We start from the raw sequence: 12320 nt of genomic DNA, 5'->3' as shown, positions 1-12320 counted from the left end.
AAATGTATGCAGAAGATAGCTGTGTAATTAATTACCCTGCTTTAAGTTACACCTCTTTTTTTTTTTTTTTTTTTTTTTTTGTGTAGGTAGCACCAAAGGCTACACTGTTATCTTAAGAGGAATGTTTGTGTCTGGGGATTCAAACTCTTCCTGCCAATAACAAATCTTCCCCGGAGTTTTTGAAACATTAATTATAGTTTTGTAATGCGCAAGTTTTGCAACCAGCTCAAGGTAATTCACTGCAACATAGACCTCTGGCAGAAACAAATGAATCTCTGATGTGAGAACTGACAGTTGCTTAGACATGAATGCTCAAGACTTTGTGATGTTTGTTATTAAAAATAAAACGGGTCTCACTGTCCTTGCCAGCTTGCCTGTCTCCATACACTTTTCAACACACTAGCACCTGGGAAGAACCATTTCCCCCAGCTAAAAAGCAATCACCAACAACCCCAAGCAGGTTAAGAATTAAAAGTTAAGGTCCCACATGTAGCTGGACATACTTTACGAGTATTTCCTCCAGGGGCTTCCCTCTCTGAGGTCTCACCAGCGCGTCCCACCAGTGCTGCTCCCTGCTCAGGCTTCAGCACCTCACGAGTGCAGAGGGCTGCTGTGTGCATTGTCTCCTTAGATCAACAGCTTTTGTCTTTTCCACATCAAATCACAGAATCCCAGACAGGTTTGGGTTGGAAGGGATCTTAAGGCTCATCCTGTTCCACACATGGACAGGGACACCTTCTACTAGATCAGGGTGCTCCAAGATCTGTCCAGCCTTGGATGCTTCCAGGGGTGGGGATTCCACAACCTTTACAAAACAAGGCTAAAGGGACAAATTTAAACTTTTAAAAGAAAAACAAAGAGGAGGAAGATGTTTTGCTTCCAGATGTGTCAAATCACCACAGTGGACTAAAAATAAGAAAAGGAATTTTTAGGTGATTTAGGTGATTTTTAGGTCATGCTGAGAGACACAGACTCTCCTTAGAAAGTTTTGTGTATCTGCTGTCTTGAGGAAGGGACTCCAGCCACTCCAGGGCTGTCTCTCCTCCTCGGCCATCTGAGGGATGGAGCTAAATTCCCATTGTCATTACATTTCTTAATTATCACAATCCTTCAAATTACCACAGCTTTCCATCAAGCTACAACTTGTTCAGACTATAAAGTCTCTTAGTAAATTGTGTAACAAATGTCATCTCTCTTACTAGATACAATTTAGAGGTTTTCCTAGATGTGCTAAAATTACAGGTAACAGTTGCAATTTTGAAAATGTTTTCTTTTTGTGACTCCCTTTGTCCTTTTGCTCGTTTTTGGAAACTGGCTATTGCCTGCAAAAGGAGAAAAGCGATGACACTGATTCAGAAATCAAGGATGTAAAGCTACACATGTCAGTTAGAAAAAAAGATTTCTTTTTGCCCATGATGACAAAGAAAAAATAATTGTTTAACTAGGTGAGAAACAAATGCAGTATGAGCAATGCTGTACACCTGGTACTGGGGGTAGATGGTTAAAATGTCAGTTCATGGGAAGACAACCTCAAGAAATACTGTTTATTTATTACAACAGGAGTGTGCATATCCACACCGTGATACAAAATGCTTCACAGCATCCCAGAGTAGTTGAAGCTGGAAAAGAACTCATGAGGTTGTCTGGTCCAGCCTCAAGCTGGGCCAGCTAATGCTGGCTGCTCAGAAAATCCTGACTGCTTTCGAACACCTCCAAGGATGGAGACTCCACAGCCTCCCTGGGCAACCTGTGCCAGCCTGTGGCTACCATCACAGGGAAAAAGTATTTCCTGCTGTGGATCAGTGTGTGCCCATGGCCTCTGGTCCTGGCACTGGGCACCACTGGGAAGAACTTGTCTCCTTCCTCTTTGCACCCTCCCTGCAGGTTCTTGTAGACCTGGATGAGCCCTCCCTGAGTCTGCTCTTCCATAGGGTGAACAGCCCTGGCTCTCTCAGCCTTTCCTAACAGGAGAGGTGCTTCGACCACTTCATCACCTCCTGGCACCTGGCTGGACTCTCTCCAGTACGTCCATGTCAGCCTTGTGCTGAGGAGCCCAGAACTGGACATGGGTGGAGAACAAACAATATCCACCACCCTCTCCTCATCCCCCGAGCTTGCCATAGAATCGGTTTGGCTTGAAAAGGGCCCTAAAATTCATCCTGTTCCAGACCCTGGGCAGGGACACCTTCCACTAGCCCAGGGTGCTCCAAACCCCATCCAGCCTGGCTTGGATACTCCAGGGATGGGGCAGGCACAGCTTCTCCGGACAACCAAGGCGGCCTCACTACCCTCACAGGGACAAATGTCTCCCTTTCCTCGAATATAAATCTACCATTCTAGTAATTTTGATGCAGAAGGCATCGTGTTATCAGGGATGGAAGCCCTTTGTAAGCTGTGCTGACAGATCCCAGACATCTCCTTGTCCTCGCTGTGTTTGGAAACAGCTCCAGGGATTTTTGGCTCCGTCGTCTTCCCTGGGGTCAGGGTGAGGCTCACCGGCCTGGAGCGACACCTTCGCTCTCGCCTTTAGGTGAGGTCAGTGGGTCCACCAGTGGAGTTGTGAGCAAACCGCACCAGGGTGGGTGTGGGACACAGCGAGGAAGGAGTTGCAGACACGGAGCGGAGGCAGCAGCAGGAGCCGTTCTCGGGGCAGGTTTGGGGGAGGAAACCTTAAAAGACCGCGGCGCCTCGGCGGCGTGAGAGGGCGGCGGGACCGGGCCGGGCCCGGGGACGGCTCCGTCAGGAACCTCCTGCGGGGGAGCGGGGCGGAGCTCCGGGGTGGTGAGTCCCTGTGGCGGGAAGGGAAGGGAAGGGAAGGGAAGGGAAGGGAAGGGAAGGGAAGGGAAGGGAAGGGAAGGGAAGGGAAGGGAAGGGAAGGGAAGGGAAGGGAAGGGAAGGGAAGGGAAGGGAAGGGAAGGGAAGGGAAGGGAAGGGAAGGGAAGGGAAGGGAAGGGAAGGGAAGGGAAGGGAAGGAACGGGGGGGCGGTTCCGCTGTGCCCGGCCCGCCCCGCCCCGCCCCCGGCCCCACCCGCCGCCGCCGCCGCCATGTTGCGGCCGTTGGTGCCCGGTGCGGGGTGAGGCCGCGCGGGCCCGGTGGGCCCGGAGGAGCTGCCTGCGTGGGTGAGTCCTGCCCGCCCGCCCGGGCCCGGCCGCGCCGGGCCCGCCCCTCCCGCTGCCCTCCGCCCTCCCGCGCTCCCTCCCTCCCGCCGGCCCCGCGGCCGGGCGGTGCTGCCGCCCCGCGGGCAGGGCGGGCGGCCCCGCCGCCGGCGCAGCGAGCCCTGCGCGCCCGCACCGGCTCTTCCGGCCCGCAGGCCGCCGCCTCTCCCCGTTCTTCGGGTGCCTGCCCCGGATCGGCTGCGGTGCCCGCGGCGGCCCACCCCGGCCTGGCCCGGCGGCGCCGGGACAAACTAAGTTCGGGGGGCGGCCCACGTGCGGCGGGGCCGGGCCGGGCCGGGCTGTCAGCGCGGGGGGCGGCGGGGCCGGCCTTTGTCTCGGGTGGGGACGGCGGGGGCTGGGGGTGGTGTGTGTGCGGATGTGCGTGTGGGTGTGTGTGTGTGTCTCCGTGTGTGTAGGAGTGCCACGGGCCGGACGAGTCCCCAGCCCAGCGGCCCCGTTCGCACCGAGAGCCGCACCGGGCTCACGAAACTTTCCCGGGTGTTACAGCCCCGGGTCCCGCCTGCTCCGAGCCGCCCTGCGGTTTAGCCCCGCCGGCTGCGGCTGCCCCGTGGTTCTGCCAGTCCTGACAGCCCCTGCCTTCCCCCAGCCCTGCCTTCCCTGCGCTTCTCGGCCCCTGCTGTCCCTGCCTTCCCATGGGATTCCAGTGTCATGCAGTCTCTGCATCCCTTCCCGGAGACACCAGCCCGGTTTGAGCAACCCTTGGCAGATGTTTTCTCTTGTCCACTGTTGTTTTGCAGAATTACCAATATTTAGTCATGGCAATGTACATGATAAATAATGCCCTACAGCAGGGGATTGGAACTAGATGATCATCAAGGTCCCTTCTAACCCAAGCCATTCTGTGATTAATTTCCTTGGTGTAACTGGGGTTTCATGCTTCACTATTAAGTGGCAGTCTCAAACCTCCTCCCTAGTTTGAAAGCTGCAGAGCCATCTACTTCCAGTCTCCAGAAGGCCCTGGCACCGCTAGCAAAAGGTTTGTGTGGAGTGAGTGTGGGATGTGGGTCCTCTGGTGCCTCTCCTTGATTTTGAAGCTTATCTGTAGTACGTGGCCCTGGGATTTCACATCCTTCCCCAGGGTTTTTTGGACGGCTTGGAGCCTTCTAGGTTTCCTGATTCCTGGAGAAATGTGCTATAGTGAGGTTGAGTTTGCACACTGAAATACACTCTTTATAAGTCCTTCCTCTTTGCTCATTTAATTAACGTCTTCTACTACTTTGCAAATCTCAACCTCCATGTTTTCAATAGATCCCAAGCTTGGCTTCTCAGTCCTTTGCACAAGAATGATGGCATAACGACAAAGGTCTTTATTTTCAGCTTTCCTCACAAGCTAGTTTACATAATTTCCTTTAATATCCTTTTTCTGTTTGTTATCTGTCATCAGAGGTAAAAAGCGTTAAGTCAAAAGTTTAAATTTATGTTATTTAAAAATCACTTCTGTCAATAAGATACTTATTCTCTAGAATCTGGGTCAAAACTTGCTTTATTCTGAGAAAGTGTAGCTTTGTGTATGACAAGTTTAGGATGCAGTTTTGTGGAGAAATACTTGTGTAGAGGCTTGGGCCCTCATGACTGCAAAGACAGTAAAATGGTGTTTTATAAGACTCAAAGATGAACACAAATGCTTCTGAAAAAGCAAGATTTCGTCCAAGAAAAGGATATTTTGAGATGCTGCCGATAATGTGGGACTTATTTTGTCTTGCATTTTAAAACGTGGATGCAGAGAGGTGTTCCAGAGTGAGAAGGGGAAGGTCAAGAGTGATTGGCAGGCTTATTTTCCTCTGTACAAAGCTCAAGCATGCCGGGTTATGGAATGAAGTGTCTTCCTTGCGGAAGGATTTGTGTGCCAGAAATTTTGGGAGCTGCATGGTGCCTAGCTCTCTCCCAGCTGCTACAAGTTTTCCCACCCAAAGGAATGGGAAGTTTCAGGTCCATGCCTTTGCCAACCACAGTAATCTGTGCTGTTTCCAGAGTCCTTATCGAGTGCTGGGGATGTGGAGTGTGTGGATAATTTGGGCTTCCAGGGATTTCATGCCCAGCTGTGATTCCTTGAGGGACGTGGTTGTGACTTATTGCATAGCCCTCTTTGGACCTTCGTATTTGTGGTTTAATTTAAGAATGACTTTCAAGTTCAGCCACAGCCAGCCACTTTTAAGCCAAGTAAATCTCCACAGAGTGTTTGCAGTAGATTAACCAAAGCAGCACCTCTGGGACTTGTCTGGAGGAATGGCTGAGCTAAAGCTCAAAGACCACTGTGTCCCTTGTGCTCCACTCTGAAGTGATTTCTCCTGGCCCAGGAGTTGTTCCCCATTCCAGCAGCCTGGCCAGAAGGGTTGAGCTTTGTTTGGTTTGAATGTGATGCTTGACAAACTTCTAAACTGAGTTGTCAATAACAACAGCAGCCTTACATCAGGACCCTTTTGTGAAGGCATCAGATGGCTTCTCTGTCTCCTTCTGCCTTGTCCCATGGTCCTCTTCTCTGCTTGCACCTCTGCTCCCAGTTCTTCCCCGTTGTCCTGGACTCCTGCCACCCCTTCTGTCTCGCTTGCTGCTGTTTTGGCAGTGTTGTTGCAGCCCAAATCGAGTGTGGCAGGACTTACCTTGCCTGTGGATGCTCCTTGCCAAGCAGGAACTGGTGCCCTGCTAGTTCTGTTGACACGCTTTGTTTCTTTTCCCCTCCCCTACACACAGCATGCACCAGTTCACATAAATTTGGGGGTTAAATAAAATACATTCAACGAATGACTCATTAAACATTTGTGAAGTTTCTGTATTGTACCAACTGGGAAATATTTTGGTATCCAGTGTCCCCGACAGTAGTGAACACAAATGTTCTAGTAATTCTGTGCTGTCAGTTTTCATGCATCTCGTCAGAGTTTCATTATTCCTGTTGTAGGTTGTTGTGTTGAGTGTTCCAAGTCCCCAGTTCCTTTCTGAAGAGCTTAGAAAGAAAGAGCTGGCTAGGAACAAAATTTCTTCTTACGATTTGGCTATAGTTCTTTATTCTATCTTTGGGTGGTTTTTGCTTCACATCCTTATTAAGGATTGCCCCTGTTTCAAATAACCCTTCTTGGAACTGTTGTATTGAGATATTTACTGAAGACTTCTATTATTTAAATTGCTCAGGATAGGGAGTCATCTCACTTTTCAGATCTGTGTCTCTTGGGCCACCTGTTTGCCTCTGCCTTTCTTCCTTGAGGAAGGACTGAGTTCTTCAAATGTGACAATCTGTTGAGAAATCAGCAGTGATTGCTGCCTGTTGGCTCTACAGAAACCCCAGCCAAACAAAAAAACCCTTTTGGTAATATACTTCAGAACCTTCTGTTCTGAGCCTTGTGATGATGGCTGGCTTTGGATTAGTGATGCACCTGGCAGGTTGAAAAGGTGTCCCCTGTACGAGCTCGGTGTTGTTTCAAAGGCTGTGCTCTGTTCTGGGGGATCCTGGGATAAGGGCATGCTTGCTGTGTCTCACCACGCTGCTTGAAGCACCTCTGAGGAGCAGCTCTGCCCACATCCTGGGCTTTGGGCAGCTGTGATTTTTGTCACAGAAGATGTTGATCTTAAAGTTTGTCCATGGGGAAACTGTACTTGACAAAGTATTTTTTGTGCTTTCAATTGCAGCTTTCATCATGGGGGACATGAAAACCCCTGACTTTGATGACCTCTTAGCTGCTTTTGACATCCCTGATCCCACTAGTCTCGATGCTAAGGAGACCATTCCATCAGCTGGGGAGGAGAGTGAGAATCACCTGAAGTCATCGGGGATGTGCATCGATGAGAATGTGTCCTTGTCCCACTCTCTGCCTCCCTCTGATGCACCTGTTGTGAGTGTGATAGTGAAGAACACAAGTCGCCAGGAGTCTTTTGAGGCAGAAAAGGAGGGGAATCACCTTGGGACTGGTCTGTTACACAATGGGTTTCGTGGCTCCGATCTGCCAGCTGAGGCTCATGCTTTGGTCCATAATTATGGCAAGTTTGAGTCAACTTTTATTAATGGTGACAGCTCAAGAGGTTATTCTGATAAACTGGATGAGTCCAGGTCGGAGCCTTTGCCAACATTTAGTCAGTTTAGCCCCATTTCCAGCCCTGAACCAGAGGATACATTCAAAGAGAACAGTATTGGGGATAAACCCAAACATGCCCAAACTCCCTATTTTCCACCACCTTCAATATATGTACCAACAGGGGCTTCAGTCCTAGATCATCTTAGGAAGGTGCCAGAGCCCGAGTTAAGCATGTTTGATCAGTACTGTAAAAAGGAACAGAAGGTGGAAATCCACTGCCAGCCAGAGAATCGGCTGGAAATGAGCAGGAGAGAACAAGACAGAACAGTGGATAGGTTTGCGGAGTCGAGCAAGGACCTGTTAGATACCAACAGCTTTCTTGGAGAAGGCTTGGTGTTTGGAGACCTCCCTCACAATAATTTAGGAGATGGCAAGGGGTCTGTGCCCGAGTTAAACATGTCTTCATCGATACCACCTCGGCAGAGGCTAAAGCCAGCTCATTCCAAGTTGTCATCCTGTGTGGCAGCGCTAGTAGCTCTTCAGGCCAAAAAGGTTGTGTGTATTCCAAAAAGCGATCAGCCAAATTTTACCAAGGAACCTGGTCCTTTTAAAGATGGGACGAAGGGAAGTCCAAAAATGCCCAAGTCACCAAAGAGTCCCCGAAGCCCCTTGGAGGTGGTGAGGAAGGCTAGCAAGCAGCCTGAGAGTCCTCGGAGTGTGTGCAGCGACAGCAGTGGGAAAGGCTCTCCTTCCATGGCAGCTGGCTCTCCGCCAGCTATTCCCAAAGTTAGAATAAAGACCATCAAGACATCTTCCGGTGAAATTAAAAGGACTGTAACTAGAATTTTGCCAGAAAATGATGAGTTAGGCAAGTCTTCAGAAGAGTCACCTGCAGAAACCTCTTCTGCTGAAGAGTTTATGAAATCTTTCCCATCCCCTGACACTAGTGCAGTTACAGAAAGTGAGGCTGGCAGGAATTCAACCAAAAACGGGGCTGCTGTGGCTATCCAGCTGTCAAATGTAATGAGTCCTTACTCAGAGAGTATGAAAATGGATATTGCAAACAGCACGTGCACCGTGTCCTTGTCTCCACTGCCAAACTGCGGCGGCGGTGCCATAAAAGTGGGGGTCAAGAGGCAGCAGCAGGGTGCCGTGACACAGGCATCCAACACGACCAACTCCAGCCTTCTTCCCAAAGCCGTGCACTTGGCAAATCTCAACTTGGTCCCCCACAGTGTTGCTGCTTCTGTTACAGCGAAGACGTCGGCGCAGAGGCGAAACCAGCCTCAGGTGACACAGATGTCAGTGCCACTGGTGCACCAAGTCAAGAAAGCTGCTCCCATTGTCATGGAGGCGTTCCAGAAAGTGCTACACAGTGCCAATCCAGTGCCGATATATACTCCGAACCTTAGCCCCCCTCCTGACACTAATATTAATTTACCTGCCTCTGGGTACTGCTGCCTGGAATGTGGGGACTCATTTGCCTTAGAGAAAAGCCTGACTCAACACTATAGTAGGCGAAGCGTTCACATTGAAGTCATGTGCACTCAGTGTTCAACTATGCTCCTTTTTTTTAATAAGTGTAGCTTGCTTAAACATGCACGAGATCATAAGAGCAAAGGATTTATCATGCAGTGTTCTCAGCTGCTCATGAAACCAATTTCCATAGACCAAATGTTTTCACCTTCTCCTACAAGCTCTTCAGCCTCTCCAGCTCCTCAGACTTTGCTCGCGTCCTCTCCTCCACCCAAGTCCAGTGCTGCTTCAGGAGGTGGGGTAGGGATTTCTGGGAACACTCAGCCAGCCTTGCCTCTCTACAAGGACCCACAGAGGCTAATCCGGCATGGACTTAAGTGTTTGGAGTGTAACAAACAGGAGCAGGATTACACTTCTTTAGCAGCTCATTACCAGAGGACCTCAGAAGATAATGAGAGACTGGTAAGTCATCATTTTAATGTTATTAGTTAAATCTCTCCTAGTTTAAAGAGATTGTCCTCAAGGGGAAAACTAGGCATTGTGGTGGCAAATGAGTCGCTTTGCCTAAAAAAGTGCTTGAGGGAAGGATTTGGAATGCACATGAGCCCAGAGGGTGCGTGTGAGGAGATGTTTAGTGTTGTTTGCTTGCTTCTTTCTACCCTTTGCCAGTAAAAGGAGCATAGTAAGGAGACTATGGAGATCCTTGAGTATCAAAGAAAGGTGATGGAGATGAAAGATTGCTTGGATGAGGCGTGCAAAAAAGCTGCAGGGGAGGATCAGCGGAGCGTTACCTGAAGCAGGTTTTTGTGCTGTAAGCATGGCTGGAGGAGATGTGGCACAGTTTAATGTTGCCTTTCCTGGAACTGGTGCCAGAACCTTCGTGTAACGCATTGTGCATCGGTGTTATTGTTTCTGTTGGTGTGGCCAGCTGTGTGTTGGACTGGCCTGCTGTGCTATGTGGGGTGAAAGGCTGGTTCTGGCTACTGTTGCCCTTTGGGTGGTACAGGGCGAGTGGGTGCCATGATTGCATAGCAGGGTTTGAGAATCTTGTTAGTGGCTTCCTGCCTTCCTCCTGTGCTGCCCTGCTCAATCTCCACCACCTTTATGGGCCTGGTTGGAATCCCCTTAAATTAAACTCCAGCTTAGGTTTCTCCTGATAAAGAGAAGATGATTGTTGTTGTGTACTGGGACCATGTACTTAGCTTATGGCTTTTATTTTGGAAGACGTGGTCAATCTTGTTTAAGTGTTAAGCAACCTGCAGTTGAAGAGGAGGAGGACTCCTTTCTCCTTATCTCTTTGGATGAGGTGAAAGTTTTCCAGGTTCAGTGTGGCTGCCAGAAGAGCTGGTTCCCCACGCAAGGGCTGCAAAAACCAGGACTCCATTTGGGAGGATGGCCACATCTCTGCCGTGGCTGTCAGAGCACCTGCACTCCCCAGAGCCTCCCTGTGCCACTTGAATGGCTTGCAGGAGTATTGAGGTTGCTGTGGTCCCATTTAGATGCTTTGTTATCTTAAACTAATCAGCCACCAAAAAAAATCGATTATGGCTGAATGGTTTTGATGTAGTAAAAAACGGCGAGGCCAAAAGGGATCAGTGTGGCCATATAATCAGGTTTCTTGCCTGAGGCAGGTCAGTGAGCACTGCACTCTGTCAACACCCAAACTTATTTTTCAACTATAATGCTTTTTTAGGAAATGTCAACAGTCTGACATTAAAACTTCCAGGAGAAGGGAAACAGTGAGTGCTCCAAAGTGAACTAAAATGTTAATCAGTGGCATTAAAAATGTACTTCCTATTTCTGTTGTGGGATTATCAATTCAAGGGCTCCTTAAAGAGGAAAAGAATGTGTGATAGTAAGTATTTTTAGCTTGTAATCAAATAATTTATTCTGTAACTTAACCAAGAATAGAGTTTACGCTTCTCACTTCAAGTAATTCTGCTAGATGTGAGATTTTTGTGATATTTTTCTGAAGAGAAGCACTGGGAAAAGAGGCTACTTTTGAGCTTCTGAATCCAGTTCCTCCCTGTTAGATCTTCCCATGCTTACACTTCTTCACAAGATGCATGCACTGGTCTGGGAGTCCTTTTCCACTGTATCTGCTGTCCTCCAGGCTGCCTGGTGGTGCTCCGTGCTGTTCCCAGAACATCTGTTTCAATAAAGTTGTTACATTTCTAAAGGAAATAAGCATTTGTGCCCCATGCCTGTAATTGTGTGTCTGGATTTAACAGTAGCTGATGGGAACCATCCCACTGCCTTTTACCAGATCCCAGGTGTTTGGTGTCACTGGGCTGGGAGGTAAAAGGATGGGTGAAATTCAGTGGTGTCATAGAGATCCCTGATTCTCTGAGCTGTCCAAGGGAAAGGGTATGGATGACCTTCACAGGGTGTGTCCCACATGGATAACACAGTGTAGCTCCCAGCAGTGTCTGAGAAGCTGAAGGTTTTGTATATAGGGTATTAATTAATGTAATACTACTAATCATGGTGTGAGAAGGTCACAGGTGAAGCTGTTGAAATGTGCGTCATAAACTCCTGGAGTAGGAGAACATGGCCACCCCTTTCTGACACCACCCCTGACTCTGCATTAAGTTAATACCTTGGGTTGTTCTTTCTGTTTTGGTCAGAAAAAAAGACAAATTTTGGTATAAGCAGGAGAGGATCAAGTGACTGATTTGCAAACACTTTCGTATATGGTAGAAGTGATTAAAAACTCCGGTTTCCATCTCCAGAGTTGTGCGAGGACACTTATTTTTTGGTGCAGTGGTAGAAATTGGGTGTAGAGAAATTCTTCCCTGTGATGAGGTGAGGCCCTGGCGTGGGTTGCCTGGAGAAGTTGTGGCTGCCTAATCTCCATAAATGTTCAAAGTAAAGTTGGATGGGGCTTGGAGCAACATGGTCTAGTGGAAGGAGTGGAACAAGGTGGTCTTCAAGGTCCCTTCCAACCCAAACAGTCTGGGTGGGATTCTCTGAAATTGCATTGCTGAGGAAGGCATTGATGTAACACCCATAGTGAACATATTTTAGTGCTCTAGTGGTGGTTCAAAACTACTGTGTCCGCGGGGCAGAAGGTGTTGATTTACATACTGGTACATCTAATTAAAACCACGGTCCACACCAGTTGTCATGCTTGATCTGCAGCACGCTGCAGTGATGGGACAATCTGTCGGGATACAGAAGTAGTATTAATTGTTGTGGGCAAACTTGGCTATGAACCACATCCCTAGATTTCAAGAGACTAATTATCTAGAGTTTTATCATAATTTTGTGCATTTTGAACAAAAACTGTGTGTTTCTTCCTCCATACTTGGTGTCTGTCTGTGTTGAAATGCTGGTTTAGAAGTGGTGGTATGGGGTGCGATCGTCTTTCTTAAAGACAGCAAAAAACTGCACTCTGATAATTTGAAGGTTTTAAACATTTTTAAATTTGTTATTCAATCTCAGAATTCAGGCACAAACTCTTTGCCATACTTCATTGAGAAACTAGGAAGTACTGATGTTTTCCATGTAAAGACATGGCTTGATTTATGCCTTCTGAGGAGTTTCAATGAGTAGCAGGGACATGTCCCCTTTGTATTACGGCCAAAAGCTTTTAATCTGTGGCTATTCAAATGCTTGGTACCAGATTGTCCCTAAATAATGAGGATGCTTCCAAAGGGTAGA

At 48.5% G+C, this 12320-nt stretch overlaps 1 protein-coding gene across 3 annotated transcripts in view; it reads left to right on the top strand.

Annotated features, from left to right (window-relative positions):
- Positions 1–3014: 3014 nt before the first annotated feature.
- The window catches only part of ZNF592 (zinc finger protein 592), a 35736-nt gene continuing 26430 nt past the window's right edge, over positions 3015–12320 (top strand). Inside the window, exons 1-2 of one of the 3 annotated variants that reach the window (XM_063412335.1) lie at positions 3015–3120; positions 6799–9119. In XM_063412335.1, coding sequence (XP_063268405.1) covers positions 6807–9119 — 2313 coding nt within the window. In that variant the 5' untranslated portion in view covers positions 3015–3120; positions 6799–6806. Of the gene's footprint in view, positions 3121–3446; positions 4154–6798; positions 9120–12320 lie in introns of those variants that run through there. The other 2 variants (XM_063412334.1, XM_063412336.1) reach the window with 2 other exon arrangements.

This window comes from Prinia subflava, chromosome 15, assembly GCF_021018805.1.
Source record: "Prinia subflava isolate CZ2003 ecotype Zambia chromosome 15, Cam_Psub_1.2, whole genome shotgun sequence".
In the NCBI taxonomy this organism is placed as follows: Eukaryota; Metazoa; Chordata; class Aves; order Passeriformes; family Cisticolidae; genus Prinia; species Prinia subflava.
The sequence above is the reverse complement of the archived record's forward strand: the minus strand, read 5'-3'. Positions and strand labels throughout refer to the sequence as shown.